At 43.2% G+C, this 18,510-nt stretch overlaps 1 protein-coding gene across 1 annotated transcript in view; it reads right to left on the reverse strand.

Moving 5' to 3' along the window:
• Positions 1–17,958, reverse strand: part of LOC121713335 — a 39,654-nt gene extending 21,696 nt beyond the window's left edge. Inside the window, 1 exon segment of the mRNA XM_042097870.1 lies at positions 16,251–17,958. Within this exon segment, the coding sequence (XP_041953804.1) occupies positions 16,251–16,310 (60 nt within the window). The 5' untranslated portion in view covers positions 16,311–17,958.
• Positions 17,959–18,510: the final 552 nt, after the last annotated feature.

Consider the following 18,510-nt stretch of genomic DNA (forward strand, 5'->3'; position numbering starts at 1 on the left):
GTATTTAGGAATGTCTTAGAGATGTTCTCAAAATCACAAAGGAGGAAAGAATTATGTCTAGCTATCTATGGCTATTCTATGTAAGAATACTAGTGATGAAATGCAGTGTTTTTGTCATTCATAACACCTGTTCTCAGTGCTTACCAGGGGAAAAATAATTAACTGAATTCAGTAATATTGAATACAGCTGCCTCTGTATGCTGGAACCACCTTTTAGTCTTACAAAGAAAAAAGAATTTAGTAGCATCCACGTAGACATTTTTCTGTACACTCAAGCACCGTGCCTCTCCCAAAGAGGACCTTGTCATCTGCGTCTGTGCCCTTGTGTGTTGTTCGCCCTGAATGACAAGTGCTTAATTTACTGTGAACATCGGTGGTCAGGGGACATCTGACCAATCTAATCTCTGTCCTCTGCCCACACTGAAATAACAACTAAATCATGTAGGGCAAGAAAACCCCAGGGTAGACCACGAGATTAAACACATAAAATAACAGCCCCTGGACACTCCAGGAGAGCACTCTGTTACCCTTGCCTTTCCTTACCACTCCAAACCACTTTTCTTTTCTCTATCTCTTTCACCGTCTCTGATTTTCTTTATCTCTCCATTTTTTCTATCTCTCTCTTACTCTATTTTTTCCATCTCTCTCTCCTCCTGCACTTCACTCTCCCCTGATGGTTTAGGAGATTGAGAGGAGCTTGACTGTAAACACACACACGCAAACCCCCATTTACCTGTCTCGCTCTGCTGTCACCCACGGTAACAGAGCGATGGGGAAGGAGGACAAAAGAGGGTATCTGGGGCATTGCCTGTTTTTTAAGCCATTAAGTCATTTAGCACCATGCACACAGCGGGGCTATGCAAACAAACACCACAAGGAGGAGAGACATGAATGAGAGATTAGAGGTGGAGAGCAGGTAGGAGAGAGGGAGAGGGAGAGAGAGAGAGAAAGAAAAGAAGAAAGTGGAGTTGAGAGCGATTGCAGAGAGAGGGAGAGGGAGGAGACAGAGGGACCAGCTCTAATTATCTGTGAATGGTAATGAATTCAATAGAGTGACATCTCCATCCCAGGTCAACAGGCTATTGCCCACAATGACACTTATTCATTTAGGGGGTGTGCCGTGGAATCGAGAACACCACGAGGGCCTCATTCCACCATCGGCAAGGTCATGCAGCAGTGACCTCTGACCCCTGTCTCCCGTCTGAGCAGGATATAATCAGCCACAACAGGAGAGATTACACTCATTCAGGGGCTAAGGGATGATGAGTGTCTGTGTGTATCTGTGTGTGTCTGTGTGTGTGTGTGTGTGTGTGTGTGTGTGTGTGTGTGTGTGTGTGTGTGTGTGTGTGTGTCTGTATCTGTGTTTGTGTGTTTGGGGGTATATGTGTCAAGGCGTCTGTGCATACATGGAAGGCATGTGTGTGTTTGAAAATGGTAGAGTGAAGAGGGTGTCGGTGTGTATTATTTATGTGTGTGTCTGTGTCATGTATATGCATGAGTGTGTGCATGTGTGGTGTGGGTGTGTGTGTGTGTGTGTGTGTGTGTGTGTGTGTGTGTGTGTTGTGTGTGTGTGAGAGAGAGAGAGAGAGAGAGAGAGAGAGAGAGATGTGGATGAAAAGGGAGGTAAATTGATTCGGCCTCGCTGGAATATGCCTGTTGTGAGGAGAATATTCGGAATGTCCCAGTAGGGGGTGGGAGATGGGCGGTGGCACATGGGTGGGTGGGGAATGGGGGGGGGGGGGCTTGCAGGGGGAGAGATGAAAGCAGCGCAGAGAGTTCAAAGAGGGTGAGACAGAGAAAGCAAGAGGAGGAGGAGAGAGAGACAGAGAGGGGGATATACAGATAGAGAGAGAGAGAGAGAGAGAGAGAGAGAGAGAGAGAAGAGAGAGAGAGAGAGAGAGAGAGAGAGAGAGAGACAGAGACAGAGACAGAGAGAGAGAGAGAGAGACAGAGACAGAGAAAGAGAGAGAGAGAGAGAGAGAGAGAGAGAGAGAGGAGAGAGAGAGAGAGAGAGACAGAGACAGAGAAAGAGAGAGAGAGAGAGAGAGAGAGACAGAGAGAGAAAGAGGAGAGAGAGAGAGAGAGAGAGAGACAGAGACAGAGAGGAGAGAGAGAGAGAGAGAGAGAGACAGAGACAGAGAAAGAGAGAGAGAGAGAGAAGAGAGAGAGAGAGAGAGAGAGAGAGAGAGAGAGAGAGACAGAGACAGAGAAAGAGGAGAGAGAGAGAGAGAGAGAGACAGAGACAGAGAGAGAGAGAGAGGAGAGGAGGAGAGAGAGAGAGAGGGGCGATGGCTGATGGGGAGTAGTAGGAGAAGGAAAAGAGAGGATGGTAGCGAGAGGCAAGGACAAGAAAATACAAAAAATACATAGCAGATGAGGAAAGGAGAGGAAGAGATAGTGGGATGGAGAGAAGAGGAGAAGGATAGAGAGAGAGTGCAAATGAGGAGAAAGATGGAGAGACAGACAGTGAGCATGAGCCCCTCAGAGAAAGAGAGGGAATAAGAAGGGGATGTAGTGGGGAAGAGAAAATGAGGGAGAAAATGAGAAAAAGAGAGAGAGAGGAGAGAGAGAGAGAGAGAGAGACTGAGCAGGAGAAAGACAGTGAGAGGGATAGAATGAGAGGGAGAAAGGAGGTGTCTTAATGACAAAGAGAGAATTGGAAGGCAGTCAAGTACAGGGATATTAGTGAGAGAGGAGAGGGATAGGAGGAGAAGAGGAGAGATGGGAGAAATGGGGAGACTGATAATGAGGAGGAGAGAGAGAGAGAGATCAGAGATCAAGACAGAAAACCACTGGAGAGCGTTTGAAAAAGGAAGAAAATGAGAGGGCAGTGTCCAGAAAACTTGTCAGGGAGAGGAAGAGAAGAAAAATGAAATGAGGTGGAGGGCAAGGGAGAAAGAGAGAGAGAGAAACCTGTACCAGTACCTGTTAACGTGTTATAAATTGATTATATACTGTACTTATATCATGTAGATATAGTTATTCTTGTTGTATATTATTTAATTGATTGTAAGATTGTAAGTCTCATAGCAACACTTACAACAAGTCTTACTGATCCTAGCACTCACCAGCCGTTTTAAACTGACAAGTAACTGTTAAAAACAGCACTCACCGACGCACTTATTCTTACTGTACTCTAATGTTTTTTTAAACTGTCCTAAAATTGTGAGAATTGTTCTAAAACTTACTGTTTACCATGTTGTTAGTCGCTTTGGTTAAAAAGCGTCAGCCAAATGTAATGTAATGTAATGTAATGTAAAAAGTTGTAGTTCATCTTCCCTTTTTTCCAAACTGATATTGTTTCTGTAATATTGTGTTAAAATATGTTTGTTTTGGCAACACTGCTTCACTGAGTAATGTCAATAATGAACTGAATGTAGAGAGAGAGAGAGAGAGAGAGAAAGAGAGAGAGAGAGAGAGAGAAGGGACGCAGGGGGTTGAAGTCTACAGTGGAACAACAGCAGGATGTGTATAATCAAGCCTGCAGGTCTCCTCAGTCTGTAATCTGCCTCTTAAAGATAGCGTGACAACAGCCTTCCCCACAAGTGGCAAGCACTCGCCCCACTCTCCTCCACACCACACCGCCCCGCCCCGCCCCGCCATGCTGCGCTCTGCACTGCCAGCTCCATGGCCCATTATGGGGTCCGCGTAGCAACCCATCCTCTCCAGGCAGCTCAGCACAGCAGCAGCAGAGCAGAGCTCCATGCCACAGCACGCCTGCAGCAGCAGTGCTATATATTTAAGAGCCGACAGAGTCAAGGCACCGCGTGTGTGACTTGCATTAAAATAAAGCGCTCTCTGTGTGTGTCTCTGGCTCTCCCTCACTCACTCTTTCTCTATCTTTCCCTAAATCTCTCTGGCTCTCACTTCTCTCTCTTTCCCTAAATCTCTCTCTGTCTCTCTGCTTTCCTCTCTTTCTCTATATCTCTCTCTCACTCTCTTTATCTCTTTCAATCTCTCTGTCTTTCTCTCTCTCACTCCCTCTCTCACCCTCTCTGTCTCTCTCTCTCTATATATATATATATATCTCCTTGTATGTTTCTCTCTAAAACTGTCTCTCTCATTCCTTCTATTAGTATCTCGCTCTATCTATTTCTCACATCTCCTTTTCTGTCTGTCTGTCTGTCTGTCTCTCATTTTTCTATCAGTCTTTCTCTGTCTCACTCACGTGTCCTGTTTGACTCTCCCTCTCCCCTCTCTCTGAATAGGACACCATGCAGCAGACATGAACGTGAACAGAAACAGACAAATAAGCAAGAGTGTAATATGTGATTGCTTTACGCGGGTCATCATTGCCCTTGGACTTTTTCAGCCAGTTGGAAATTGGACTAATTTTAACATGATTATTATTATTTTATTTATTTTCAATTTGCTGTGTTGTCTGTCTTGTATGTCTTAGTGTCACGGGAACGCTGGCGACTACGCCGCTCCATCCGTCATCTTTTGTGTTTGTTATTTTTTAAATGTTTTTGTCATATGGTGTCAACGCTGGCGACTACGCCGCTCCGTCTGGCATTTTTTGTCTTATTGTCTTTTGTTTTGTGTCAATGTCTTGTATGTGGAGCGCTTTGGGTTGCACTTTGTGCATGTTAAATGCGCTATACTAAATAAAACTGACTTGACTTGACTTTATCATCTGACGCTTAGTTGCACTTTTCTGGACTGCTCATGTACTGTATAAGCACATGGAAGACCTATTTTTCAGGCAATTGAAATGCCTGATCATTTCCTTACTATCTCTTCATTTGCTCCATATGAGTGTCCCCTCTATATAATTGTGGTCAAAGATCAACCAACCCCCACTGCACAGAGTGGGGCTACACATTACAGGGGGAGAGCGTGAGATGCATGGCAATGAATCTGATCAACTCATCAACCCTGGTCGAAACCCCATACTCACCCCTTTTACCTGGTGACTGTGTGTGTGTGTGTGTGTGTGTGTGTGTGTGTCTGTGTGTGTGTATGTGTGTGTGTGTGTGTGTGTGTGTGTGTGTGTGTGTGTGTGTGTGTGAGTATGTTTAGGCAAGTTTCTCACTCTCTCCCTTACTATCTGGATATGGATCGGTGCCTGTGTGCCTGGGTGTGTGTGTGTGTGTGTGTATGTTGTTGTTGCATGTGTGGCTGATACTCTTATTAGCATTCTACTCCAACCATCTCTGTTGATCCTGTCGACTCCACTTAAACCATGTTGACTCAACGGATCGCCAGCCAACCTACCTGCCCACTTAACCTGCAATCACCATCCCATTCTGTTGATCCAGTTATGCCAGCATAAAGAAGAAGCTAAATACACACTACATCAAATTACATGTAGTGTGTATTTAGCTTAAGTATAAGTATATACTTATACTTAAGCTAAATACACACTACATCAAATTAAAACCAACAAAAACAACATCCACTGTCGCTAATGACAAAGTAAACATCCTATTACATTTTATCCTTGTGGAGAGTATTCCAAGGTTTGAGTTACATAGATCATTACATTTCAGATATGCTCATTGCTTTGGGGCATTTCACCAATCATCATTAACATTTGCACAAATTGTTTTGAGAAGTGGACTTGCTGTTTGTGCAAGAGCACTAATGATGATTTGAGAAGTGCACCAAAGCCACTGAAAAAAACTGTAACATTGTATTCATCAGTCCTTTTTACACTGGCGTTTGTTTCTGTTATTATTTATTTGTCTTTGTTACATCTCACCTGTCCGATTTACTCGGAATGAGACAGAATGCCTAGTCAGAATTGCCCCCCAATTGCTCCGCCATCAAGGGTAGTCGCAGAGGCGGAACCCTACCAGTGTAAATGGTTCAAGACGGAACAGGGGAACCTGGATGGGGCACTTTGATGATGCTACATGTGTGGAACCACCACTGGGAGATTTACAGTAAAAACAGAAGAAACAGCTGATCCAGCCGAAGATGTTGTAAGCATCAACATATAGTCCCATATGATGCATAGCAACTTTGCTTTTTTTAGGGTAACACAAATGTGCAGAGCAGCCAACAAAAGTGTATTCAATTCTCCCGCCATTGTTGCTTTGAAAATCATGAGAGGGACATTTGTACTTCCATTGTGTAAGTTATACTGTATACGTCACATTACGCTTTGCAATTTGGTCACTCCTCCTGGCTCCCAAAACTGTCGCTTTTTATGTAAAAGCATACACCTGGGAGGCAATTCTCTGTCCTTCTTTTCAACAGGGAATGGGGAATATACTGTAGGCTACATTAACAAAGAGCATGAAGGTAGGTGAGGGTATCTGCTTTGTGCATTACTCATCCGAGCAATGCTCTCAGGGCCAGATGTACGTACATTTACATACAAGCGCAGTTGAATGAAGTTAACTGATGACAACATTAAAAAGAATCAAACGTTTAGCAATCATGAAATAATACCATACATGATAAGATGTTAACAAGCAGGGAGATAATGAAGATCAGTGGGCTAGTTCTACTCAAACTACTTGTGCACGTAGGCTATGGAAGATTGGGCAAATCTAGCAAGCAGGAAAGTTTAAGTGAATGATGTGAAAGTGAAAGTAAGACATTCGAAAGGCCAACGAAAGTTGAGGTTGCTGTTGGTAGTACAAATACTTTCACCACAAAAACTGGTGCTCTAAATAGCGATTCTGTTGTCTTTGAAATGTTCTCTTATTGACGCATTGAACTGCAATTTGGATTAACACCTGCTTTTACAAGGTGGAAGTATTTAGGTGCAGAATAGACGTGCGCTTTCAGGAGCAGTCTTTGTACATACCGCGGAATACATAATTAGGCGCTCTTTACTCTTCCCCTCCCATCTTTTTACGCTAAACTCCCACTTTCCCCTGGATCCTTCCATGAATGCATATGCATGACATGACAAACGCAATCTGCCACTTTCAGCTCCCACGACAGGCAGTTTGCGCTTTTACATCATTGCGGCCTGTTTGTACATACCTCGCAATGATTTTACACGCACATTGCGAAACAAATACGTCTGAAGTGGGCGCAAAAGCGTTAGTACATCTGGCCCTCTGTGACTTGTTTCATTTTCTACCACAAAATGAAACAATACTTAATTCATTTTGCAGGGGAAAAAAGGCACTTCTCCATTTGTGAAATGCACCCCCATTTAATGTGGAGTGCAGTAGCCTCCATCTGTAGTGATAATTGAGAATATTTTGCCTTCCTGTCATATAGATAGACAGAGTCTGGTATTAACTCGTCGGTGACCTGTGCGTCATGAATCATTCCCATCTCCTATCTCCCGTGTTCTAAAGGGGGTAATCGTTGGCTCTTAAAAAATCAATCAGCTCAGACCGTTAGCTTATCCCGATTCCCTGCCGCCGGCTGTTTGATATTCCAGGGAAATATCCACATGGCTGAGAGTACAGCAGTGGGACGGTTTTACAATCTCATCAACAACAAAGCAGAAGCCCTCTGTTGCTTTATCGTAATGTATGTACAGGGAAGCAGACAAGGATGAATGAGACGAGCTTTTAACATTACATAATTTCTCAGATCTGACATTATTCATTTAACCGGCATTTCCATATTTGTTTTATGTCTGGGAGCTCTATCTGGAGATCCATCAGTGATAGTTGTCTCCCTCCCTCCCCCTACGCTTTTTGCTTTCTCTCTCCAGCCATAGACAGACAGGAAGACACACACACACACACACACACACACACACACACACACACACAATTATTATTTCTCTCTTTCTGTCTCTCTGATACATATACCACCCTCCCCTCCACACCCTCCTCCTCTCACACACCCACACAGAAAATGTCACACCAGCGCACAAATATGCATATAATTACACACACACACACACACACACAACTGATTTAACCTTTTAGCTCATTCTTCTGTCTCTGTCTCCCACAGACTCTTGTGTTGTGGAGTACGAGTATTATTTCAGAATTTCACATTTTATTGAACAGGCCTAGGTTTAGTCCTTTAAGGGAAATATATTGCAATTTCATCATAATTTTATTTTATAAATATTTGTAACATTATTCTGATTTTTATTATGTCCAAAAGGTAAACGGTTAGGATACGATAATGTCATCAGACAGCACAGCAGCCTAGTAGAGAGCTGAGGCGAGTGAAGTGAATATGTTTCTGATGTAAGAGAAATTAGAATTGCTTTGTCTAAAAGTTAACTTCAACAAAACTGGGAGAATAAAGTGGCAAAACAAAAGAAGACATTCAAGTGTCGACACTTGCCTAGATGGTTGGAGGTAGGCAGGTACACTATTGCTTCAAACTGCCACCAGTGTTTCTCTAGAAGCGCCCCCCCCCCCCTTTTCTCAATCCCTCACTCTGATGTCTGACCCTGTCAAATCATCACAAAGCAACATGCCTACCGCAAGCAATAAACTCGGACATGCTCACAAACTCAAAAACATATACCCCATATAATAGGGGCAGACACACACACACACGTGTCACACACACCCACACACGTGTCACACACACACACACACACACACAAACATGTACAGCAAACACACACATCTATGGTCTCTGGAGAGAGCCGTTTACAAACACATAGAGCTAGACAAATCGAACCATCACAGAGTAAACTCTTGCACCTTTCCCAAGATAAATTCCTAAATTAGCGACCAGCACGCTCTCGCTCTCTCTGTCTCTCTGCTGCAGTGTCCCCTGGGAAGCCTTGTGGCCCCATTAAGAGCTAATCTCTGTGGGATATCAAGCCCATCCACAGTAATGCACAGTTGGGAGGGGTGAAGGGGTTGAGTGCGAAGGAGGGTATGTGTGTCTATGTATGTGTGTGTATTTGTGCAAGCGTGTGTGTGTGTGTGTGTCTTTGGACTGGAGTGTAGAGTGTTGATTTGATGGAGCACTAAGTGAGTAGGCATGATATTATTAATGGAGAGGGGAGGGGTGTGGGAGAGGGTGTCAGGGGAATCCTCAGAGTGGCAAAGAAAACCTGTGGTGTGAGCTGGAGAGAGAGAGAGAGAGAGAGAGAGAGAGAGAGAGAGAGAGAGAGAGAGAGAGAGAGAGAGAGAGAGAGAGACACACAGAGACAGCGAGAGATAGAGAGCATAAGGGCTTGTGGTACCCGGTTCATTTCTGGGCCCAGAAGTGGTTGGACAGCATGTCGACAGATAGATGTCTGCTACATGTGAGAACATCTGTACATGTGTGTGCAACATGGGTGTGAATTTCAGTGTGCCTGTGTGTGTGTGTGTGTGTGTGTGTGTGTGTGTGTGTGTGTGTGTGTGTGTACTTCATGTCTGCTCATGTCTGCTTGTCAAAGAGAGAGCGAGGCTGCACATTACCCTGTCCTAAAGACTACTGTTTCCATGGCGATTGTATCCCCTGAGATGTGTATTATGCTGGAGGAGAATTTTAGGTGCAGAGGAAGAGAAAATGGAATCCCCAAAACATAGCAACAAGATAATTTTGGGATGGCTACATTTACAACAGATAACTGTAACACTGTGCATCATTTTATTTGTCACTGTAAATGTACGAGTAAGAATACAGCTCTAATGCTGTGTATGTAATGAGCATTGGACAGTTCACCAGCGGTACATGGTGAGCTTTTAACGGTTTATTTTTATTCATTTAGCAGACGCTTTTATCTGAAGCGACTTACATAGGTCAATTATATCACAACGGCCAGTCTCCCCAGAGCAACTCGGGGTTAAATGCCTTGCTCAAACAATCACAAACCTCGAAGTCTCAGCATACAAGCAGAGTTTGTGTCACTTACTGATCTATGAGACAGCTTAAAAACAAAGATGGGATGTATAATTGTTTGCGCATGACAAAAGTTTACCCACAGCCCAAGAGAAAATGGAGTTTCTGGAAGACTAAATGCTTAGTGTTTCCTAAATAACACCGGGATGAATAAAACTGCTTGCTAGACCAACCAAATGACTTGCGCATCATTTTGACAATGCGCGTAAAGGCTGTAATTGAAAGGCTTGTTTTGATGCATATGATTTGGAAATGGCGAATGCTGGAGTTGGGGAAGTGTGGCGAGCCTAATGAGAGGCTACAGCAGACACAATCAGAGCGACACAGCAGAGCCCCCTCCGAGTCCCTCAGAGTTACTCACTTCCTCTCTGTCTACTCCTCCTCACTTCTTGTCTGTTTCATTTCATTCATCTCGCTCTCCCACTACTGTTTTCTAATCCTCCCTCTCTCCTTATTTCTCTTTTTCCATCTCTCTTGTTTTATTCTCTCACTCTCTCTTTCTCCCTCTCTTTCTCTGTTTTATTATCTTGCTCTCTCTCTCTCTCTTTCTCACTGTCTCTCTCATTCTATCTTTCTGTCACAAACAGTTTTTGAGGGAAACTGCACTGACACAGTTTTATGTTGTGACACATCCTTGTTATGTTCTGTCTGATGTTTGAACTAATTTTCTTTCAGCGACTCTGAAGGTTTTTCTCTCCGTTTATGGTGGCATTTTACAAACTCTAACTGTCTTACTTTTTATGTTCAAGAAAAATCTCAGTTTATGGTGAACACTTCCCAAAGGGAGCATGGTACTTCCCAAGGGAGCATGGAGAAAATAACAACCAAGGATAACAGATAACAGGGGTCTGTTATCCTTTTTAATACTTTGTTAATAAGTTGTGAGCTTCCACATGACAACAAGCAGGGAAGTTAAGGTATTTTTAAAATCAGACATAGATTTCCCTGCTGCTGTTAAAAAAAAAGCATCAGTGAAACTAGAGTATCTCTAGGCAATAAAGCAACCCAGGGTTCCCAAGCATCTTGCTCAGACTGTGAAGTCCACCTGCAGAAGTCCACCTGCAGTCCACCTCCAGGTGGACTTCTGCTGCTGGATACAATTGTGACCTGCAGTCACAACTGTATCCAGCAGCAGCAGGGTAAACCGTTTCATTGGTTTCGTTTGTTCTTTTTAACTGGGTGTCGTGTCGGGGAGCCAGAGAGCTGAGACAGGCAGCATCAGCACCAGCTCTCCTGGTCATTGTTCCAGAGGCAGAATCCCCACACATCCCCTCCTGTCCCTGCTCCACTGAGGCTGGGCTCAAGCAAATTTACAGTCGGGCACGGGCCAAGACAGCCTGCTCCAAGCTCATACAAGTCATTCAAGCCCCCACCCTATTCATCCCTGCTCTGTGAAGCGCAGAAATCAATTATGGCTGTCATCGGAGGCCAACCCGCAGAAAAACTGCCGTCTCCCACCCTCTCCGCGCCACGTCTCTCCGCTACCCCCACCTTTTACACCTCCCTCTCTCTTCCTCTTTCTTTTTTTCCACTCCTCTCCTGCTGTCCCTCTCTCTCCCTGTTTTATTTTCTTACTTCCTCTCTACTGTTCCCCCTTTCCTTTTTTCTATCTCTTCCCCTCTCTCTCTCATTCTTTCAATATCTCATCCTCTGTCACTCCCCCTGAGTTCCTCATCTTGTTCTCTTTCTCTTTGGACTCCCTTGATCCCCCTCTTCTCCTCCATCTCTTTTGTTTCTTCCTTCATCCCTTCATATCTTCATACTTCATCTCTTTAGTCTCTGCATTCCACACCCTCTATATTTTTTACACACCTCTTCTGTTTGCTCCCCTGACTTTGAGTTATGCTCAGACCCACACATTTACATACGCACATAGTCTGGCTGGACCAGAAGTGGTTATTGTCATGCATGCAAACTCTCACTGTTAGAAACCTAGGCTACATCTACGCATGCAGTCATGTCGGTCTGGGGATGCAGAAGAGCTCATCATGCATGTAAATGACTACATTATAGGGCTGCTGAGTATTAGCAGGCAAATATGTGACCGGCACATACACACAAACACACACACACACACACACACACACAAACACACACATTCACCCACTCACACACACACACACACACACACACACACACACACACACACAAAACTGCTGTCGTTTCAGTTCTCCTTCCTCTTTCTTAATCAATCACTCTTTCCTACACACCATCCCCCTTCCCACTTTAGATTATTCTATGTCCTCCAAAACTCACAGCAACCCAAAAGGAAACGCATGCCTGAGCACTACAGCATACAGTGTTTTACTATTTTATCACAGCATCTATCTGAAAGGAAACACATACACACACAAGTCAGCATCCTTTACTCTGTTGTCTCAACATCTCTTTAGGGATGCTTCTTGCTTCGTGTTGAGACTGAAGTCAGACTATTAAAATGCAAAGCCACCAGAAAGCACTTATCAACAAGCCAATTAGGTCGGATGTGACAAATTACTTCTCCTGAAAAGGTACACATGTGCACAAACACATGAGAATGACTGATTGCCAGTATTCTTGCCCAATCAATAATGCATGTGCCTACATCCATTGCCTTCTGCTCACTTGCTCTTCCCATGCATCGAGTGAAACATTTGTAACAAATTTGGTACCAGACAGCCTTTTTCAGTAGTAGATCACCATTATCTTGGTAATTACATTGGTCACACTCTCATGATTCTACACGCTAACGGCTGAAGAATGCAGAGGGGTTCAATGGGTTTGGTAATTAGTTCAATGACTATGATTAATACTTGTACAGTCACTCTTTGTCTGGCCGAGGAATCGATCAAGGATGCAAATCCAAGGCTCAATAACTTTACTGGAGAATGAAGATTTTAAAAAATCAGGTGATAGGTTATTTCCTTGCATTATAAGCATGTTATTACAAGTTAATAGTTTATACACACCATTAAAACTAAACCCTGCATAATTATAATAATAATAATAATAATCTTTATTTATATAGCACTTTTCAAAACAAAGTTACAAAGTGCTGTACAATATCAACATAAATGAAAATGCAAATAAGGCATAATAATATAACAATCAAATAATATATACAATTAATTATACAATTATACAACTTAACATAAATTTGAAAAAGGAAAATAAACTTACACTGAAATAAAACTTATTTATTAGGAGGACAAAGGGTCACTTGTTAATGAGATCTAAAAGCAATTTACACAATTTCAAAATGCAGAATGTAACTGCAGATTCTACCAAAGACTGTGTGGTAGACATTTTCAATCACTAACAAAATCTTATGCAATAGAAGTGATTACTAATATGCATTAGAAGTGAATACTAATCTACATGTATTACACAGAGATGATTAACATTACATTTTCATATATTATGTGTATGCTTTTCTGTATATTCGATTCTATGCATCAACTATGCTTTGTCTGTCATTTGCTCTTTCCATGTAGGCCTGCACAATTCAGGGAAAAATATGAATCACGATCTTTTGGCCTAGAATTGATATCACGATTCTCTGCCACGATTTTCCCCCCCTCAAAGTGTAATATTTATTGCACACATGAACCATGACAAAACAAAACAATTTGGCAGTACCAAACATAGATTTTGGCACCTATATAGCACATTGTGCATCATCACCACAAGCCTGTAAACATAGAGGCTTCAATGAATAAAGAAAATGCTGACCATTTAAGTACAGTAGGCTACCAAAAATACTACATATAACACATTGAACTAAATATGGTCCTGATCCAGGCTCTATCTGAACTCCTTGAACATGTCTTTACATAACTAAAACATATTAATCAACATACTGCAGCTAAAGCTTCAGTCTAGAGAAATTGAGCTTGTCAATTGTCAATTTAAGTACAGTATCAAAAACAGAATGATTTCTTAGCACACTCTTGAACTGCTTGCCTTTTAGAGAATTAATATTCACCTGGCCATTCAGTTCGGTTTGAGAGGTTGGCTGATTCTCGTCACTAGTACCCAATGTTTTTTGCTACTCTAGGCCACTACTGGTTCATTTATCAAACTGGTGCTTTCTCTACATCCTTTGCCAATTAAGTCACATAGTTGGTTAGAGAGACGTTTAAATAAATTAGCGTTTGCGATTGACAACGTTGTGATAAGTAGGCTATAAAATTTGGAACCAAATTGTCTAGGCTACTCCGCGACAGTTGTAGTCTGCATGAAAAGTCCTTGCACAAGTGCGGGCTGAAGCGGTTTGAGGGAGAGCAGTGCAGGGAGAGAACGCGTGATCTCTACAATGAAAGAATGCATCTAGGCTAATCTACATTTTAAACTGTGTGCTGAATGGACGAGTTATTCAGCCTAACTGTAATAATTACTGAAATTTGAATTATAATGCATTACCTTATTTCGTATCGTTACCCAATAAAGTAGGCTAACTAAATTACAGTAGCGCATAACTTTATAATTCGTTACCCCCATCACTGCTAGTAGGCTACCTGGGTTTTAATCAACATCAATTTTGTTTATTTCCTGTCACACTAGTTTGACGACGCTGCAGCCTCCAAGGCTTTCAAACTACCATAGGCCTACTCGCTCCACTAGTGAAACTTGTGACTAAAAGGCGCGCTTTGTCATTGGCAGAGGGTGAAGCCCTGAACTTTGTGAGAGAAGGGAGAGCATTGCAGCGCTTGGGAGCGCTTTAAAACTCACAGAAAAAAAGTAGTAGCGTTTGTGATGCAGTCCGCCCGTAAATAAATGAGAATCGAAGTCATATCAAAATTAAATTGCGCACAGAGGTGAATCGAGATCTCGATTTTATAACGATTTATCGTGCAGGCCTATTTCCATTTCACGAAATTCTAATTAATGTCATGCAACCCCTTTTGTCAGTTTAGGGACATTAGGAGTGAGGGAGCATACCTTGACAAGGAAATGCTGAAGGGTGTATATGTATCGTATTGACCTATTGTCTTACTGCCTTGGACTAGCCACATGACTTGGTGTGAGGATCACATAACTATGTCCAAGAAGTATCCATGAATTGTATTTCTGCATGTATGAGGAGTTTTGAAAAAGACCGTTTTATGTTCAAGAAGGACCCATGTGATTTGTATTGCTAAGATGTAATTAGCATGTATTAGATGGGGCCTTGCCCTAGAGAACTTTGGGTTTGTTCCCGGAACGTGCTGTTGCTGGTAACTTGCCCCCGGTGTGAATAAACCTGCAGTGTTTTATCACACCTGAGTGCCTGGGATTTTTGACCACAACAGCAAAGCTTGTATTTCATTCTCCATGTTGTATTTACCGCTAGCAAGCTAGTAGTGGAAGTCCAAGTGTTGTAAAGAGTGACCGGTGATTTCTTATTGTTTTCTTCTGGAAAGGGGCACATGGCCATTACGTGATACAAGCTCAACAAATCAGGGAAGAAAACAGTCTGATAAAGTCCAATCAGGAAGGGAACATGGACTTCTACTTCATAGTTTTTAGATATTTTCAGATTCCCTCGTCCACACAAAAATGCAAAGCTTGTGTTATCAACTGGAACCCCAAACGGGCCCAAGCGTTTTCAAATCTTTATGCTTCTAGAGCTCGAAATTGCCGGAGTAATGAGGACAAGAGGCAGAGAAACGACACAAAAGTCATTTTGGATTCAAACAAAAACGGAACAGTGTGGATATAGCCATGGACTGTGTTTGTTCCTCTTAAGAGACTCAAAATGTCATTACAAGTGATGTGAAACATGAACAGGATCCTTATGAGACACCACCATATGTGTTTAATGTGTGAGGGATGTGACTACCTGTACAAGGTATTCTAGTAGACTAGTATTGAAATTGAACTGTTCATTCTTGAATGTTAAGAAGGAGCTCAGACTCAAGCATGCATTACGTACAGGCAGCCACCAAAGAAGGTAATAGCAGCAAAATGAATCATTGATCAAACTGATATCCAAAGAGATTATCTAAAAAAAAACTCGCTGATTGTGGCAATAATACTATTAAGTTCAACATCTAAAGTCTGTTGTGGCAATAATATATAATTTTTTCTGTAAGTGCCAACATTTTTCTGTAAGTGCGGATGATTGCCACTGACAGTCTGGCATTGTGTGTATGTGTGTGTGTGGTAGGCGGTGGGTGGTGGATAGTGGGTGGCTTTAAACAGGCTCACAGCTTGATACCCCAGAGCTGCTGGAGAAGAGGGCCTCTTACTGTAATTGAGTGGCGAGGCAGAGCTGAGCTGCCTATTCGCCTGACACTAGCTCGACTCGAGGAACGACAACAAGTCAACAGTCAGAGACAGTAACGACCTCGATAATACACTACTCCTTGGCAGTAATACTTCTCTGCTGCCCCGTCAGGACCTGTTGTGTCAGGCAGAGGAAGACAGGGAGGAAGGGAATAGACACAGGCGTGACAGCGGAGAGAGAAGCAAGAGCACTCACAGCTAGACAGGTGTGTGTGTGTGTGTGTGTGTGTGTTTGGAGAGAGAGAGACAGAGAGATTGGAGAAGAGAGGGCAGTCTCTTACCTGGAACATGACCCGATATTGCTCTTCGGGTTTCTGCATCACGCACATGTTGCACCCCATGGCGACGACAGTTCAGTCTCTTCCAGTCCAAATGAATCCAGACGGCCAAAGCTCCTGTCTCTGTGTCCACCCTTGACTCAGACAGAACTGGACACACAGGGGGGCGATGAGGCATTCAAAGCAGCCCAGTTCAAAATGCAGATAAAAAAATTCTCAAAGTTTTAACAGTCAAAAAACTGTCAACAGTTGTCAACAGTCAACAGTTAAAAAAATCCAGTGAAACATTCAACTTTCAGTTGTTCAAGAGGGCTATAGGTTAGCCATCTTTAATGTTCAGAGGCTCTTGTTTCAATGGAGGACCAAGGGGTTCACAGTCCACCTTCTCGGAATCTTCCATAGCAGTTCTATTCAGAAATGTTCCATTGGTCCATGAGGCTGTTTGGAGGAAACAAACTAAGGGTGCATGGTCAACATGTATCCATCTGTTTCTGTTTCCATGGCGAAGTAAATACACACTGGATGTTGTGCTTTGAGGGATGTGCTTGAAATAGCTTCAGCTTGTGCTAATTACAAAATGGCTGTTACTCTTGCAAAGGAGTGAAAAGCAAGGCAAAGAATGGTACTGGTACTCAGTTTAAGGTCAAGGAATAGTATCAGGTATTCAGAATGAGGTCCATGATGAGTCAACACCCTTCCACGGATTTGATGTTGAACAACACAAGTTCCAAAAAAAATCTGTTAATCATCCACGTGTGCCAGTTTCACCATTGTAACAGCAGGTACCTCCAACACTGATGATACTGTGTGCAAGGCTTTACGTGACAAGTGTCAGTACCATGAGAGCCTTTTGAGGATTCCTCTGCTTGTTTTTTCATTCAGTGTGTGTTGTACTTGCTTTTATTTCAGTGTGCTTTACTTTGTTTCCAGCAGTCTCTCGTGATCATCTGCTCTCCAGCTTGTTGTTCTTACCTAAGTCTGTTTTACTGAAGCCTGTTTGATTCTTCTCACCCTCCGCACTTACAGTCTCTACAAGTCTCTCTGAATCTGTATTGTACATCAGTGTGCTTTTCCACCCATCTCTTGTCAGCTTCTGTGTCGCTGTTTCACAGGCTAAGTAGGGGCGATGTTCCCCGCTGATCACTAAAGAGCTCTCTCCTCGCCCACGCTACGCTACGCCACGCCACTCCTCTCCTCCACTCCTCTCCTCACACTCCTCCTGCCACGTTTAATCCACCCAGCCAGGCGGCCACACTCACCGGGGAAGCTTCAAAGGTGCGTGCGGCCCACGATGCTAGGAGCGCTGCGGATATCAAAGGAACCCTTCCCTCGTCTGGTTGGTTCCTGGTTCTCTCTGCCCACAGACTTCCTAAACATCACTCCTCGTTTGCTGCTTTTCAGGTTTTCAGGGGGGTGGGGAGAGAGGGGGAGATTTTCTGTCTGATTTCAAGAGAAAATGTGCTTTTTTTGTGCTCCGCTTCTTGTACACCCTTAGAAAAAGTACTCATGCTTGTTTTGCTGCTTCGAATTTCCAAGTGAGGCCATTGTGCTTTTCAGCTTTCATAGAGATCCTTTCTGTGAAAGCTGTTGAGATAGTCCTCCTTGTGTGCTCCAGAAGGCTGTCTGTTTAGGAGGCACTGAGCAGGAAATCACAATGCCATGCACACCTGCACACACATATGTGAGATGCAAGAACAACAGGCAGCCCAGAGAGGAGACACTCCCCTACTCCCCTTTCCCCTCCCCTACTCCTCTTCTCTCCTCTTCTCTCCCCTCCTCTCCTCTCCTCTCCTCTCCTTTCCCCTCCCTTCCTTTCCTCTCCTCTCCTATATCCTATAAGCCTGGTTGCGTTTCGTGACAGCCTATATGTTTCTGTCAGCAGTCCGGCTGGTTAAGATGCCAAAGACAAATGGGTTTCTGTCTACGCATGTAAATATGTTTACAACTGAATATGAACTGTCACATAAACACACACACACAAACAAAACTGAGTGATCTGTAAATCATGGCAATGGGTTAATGGGTTAAGTCAGCCCGGCATGAAGCACTAGCTCTGGAATAAGACATGGGACAACACACACACTGGAAAGCACACATCTGGATATGAATATGTCTTGCAATCACAAACTAATTCTGCCAAAAAAGCTCTTACTGTTTGGGGCATCATTTATTTGAAGCTATTTGTGCGGAACATAAAGAGCCTTGGATTAATCTTAATTAAATTTCATGCCCCTTAAACAGAGACAGGGATACTGCAGGCTCT

This window comes from Alosa sapidissima, chromosome 7 (assembly GCF_018492685.1).
Source record: "Alosa sapidissima isolate fAloSap1 chromosome 7, fAloSap1.pri, whole genome shotgun sequence".
NCBI lineage: Eukaryota > Metazoa > Chordata > Actinopteri > Clupeiformes > Clupeidae > Alosa > Alosa sapidissima.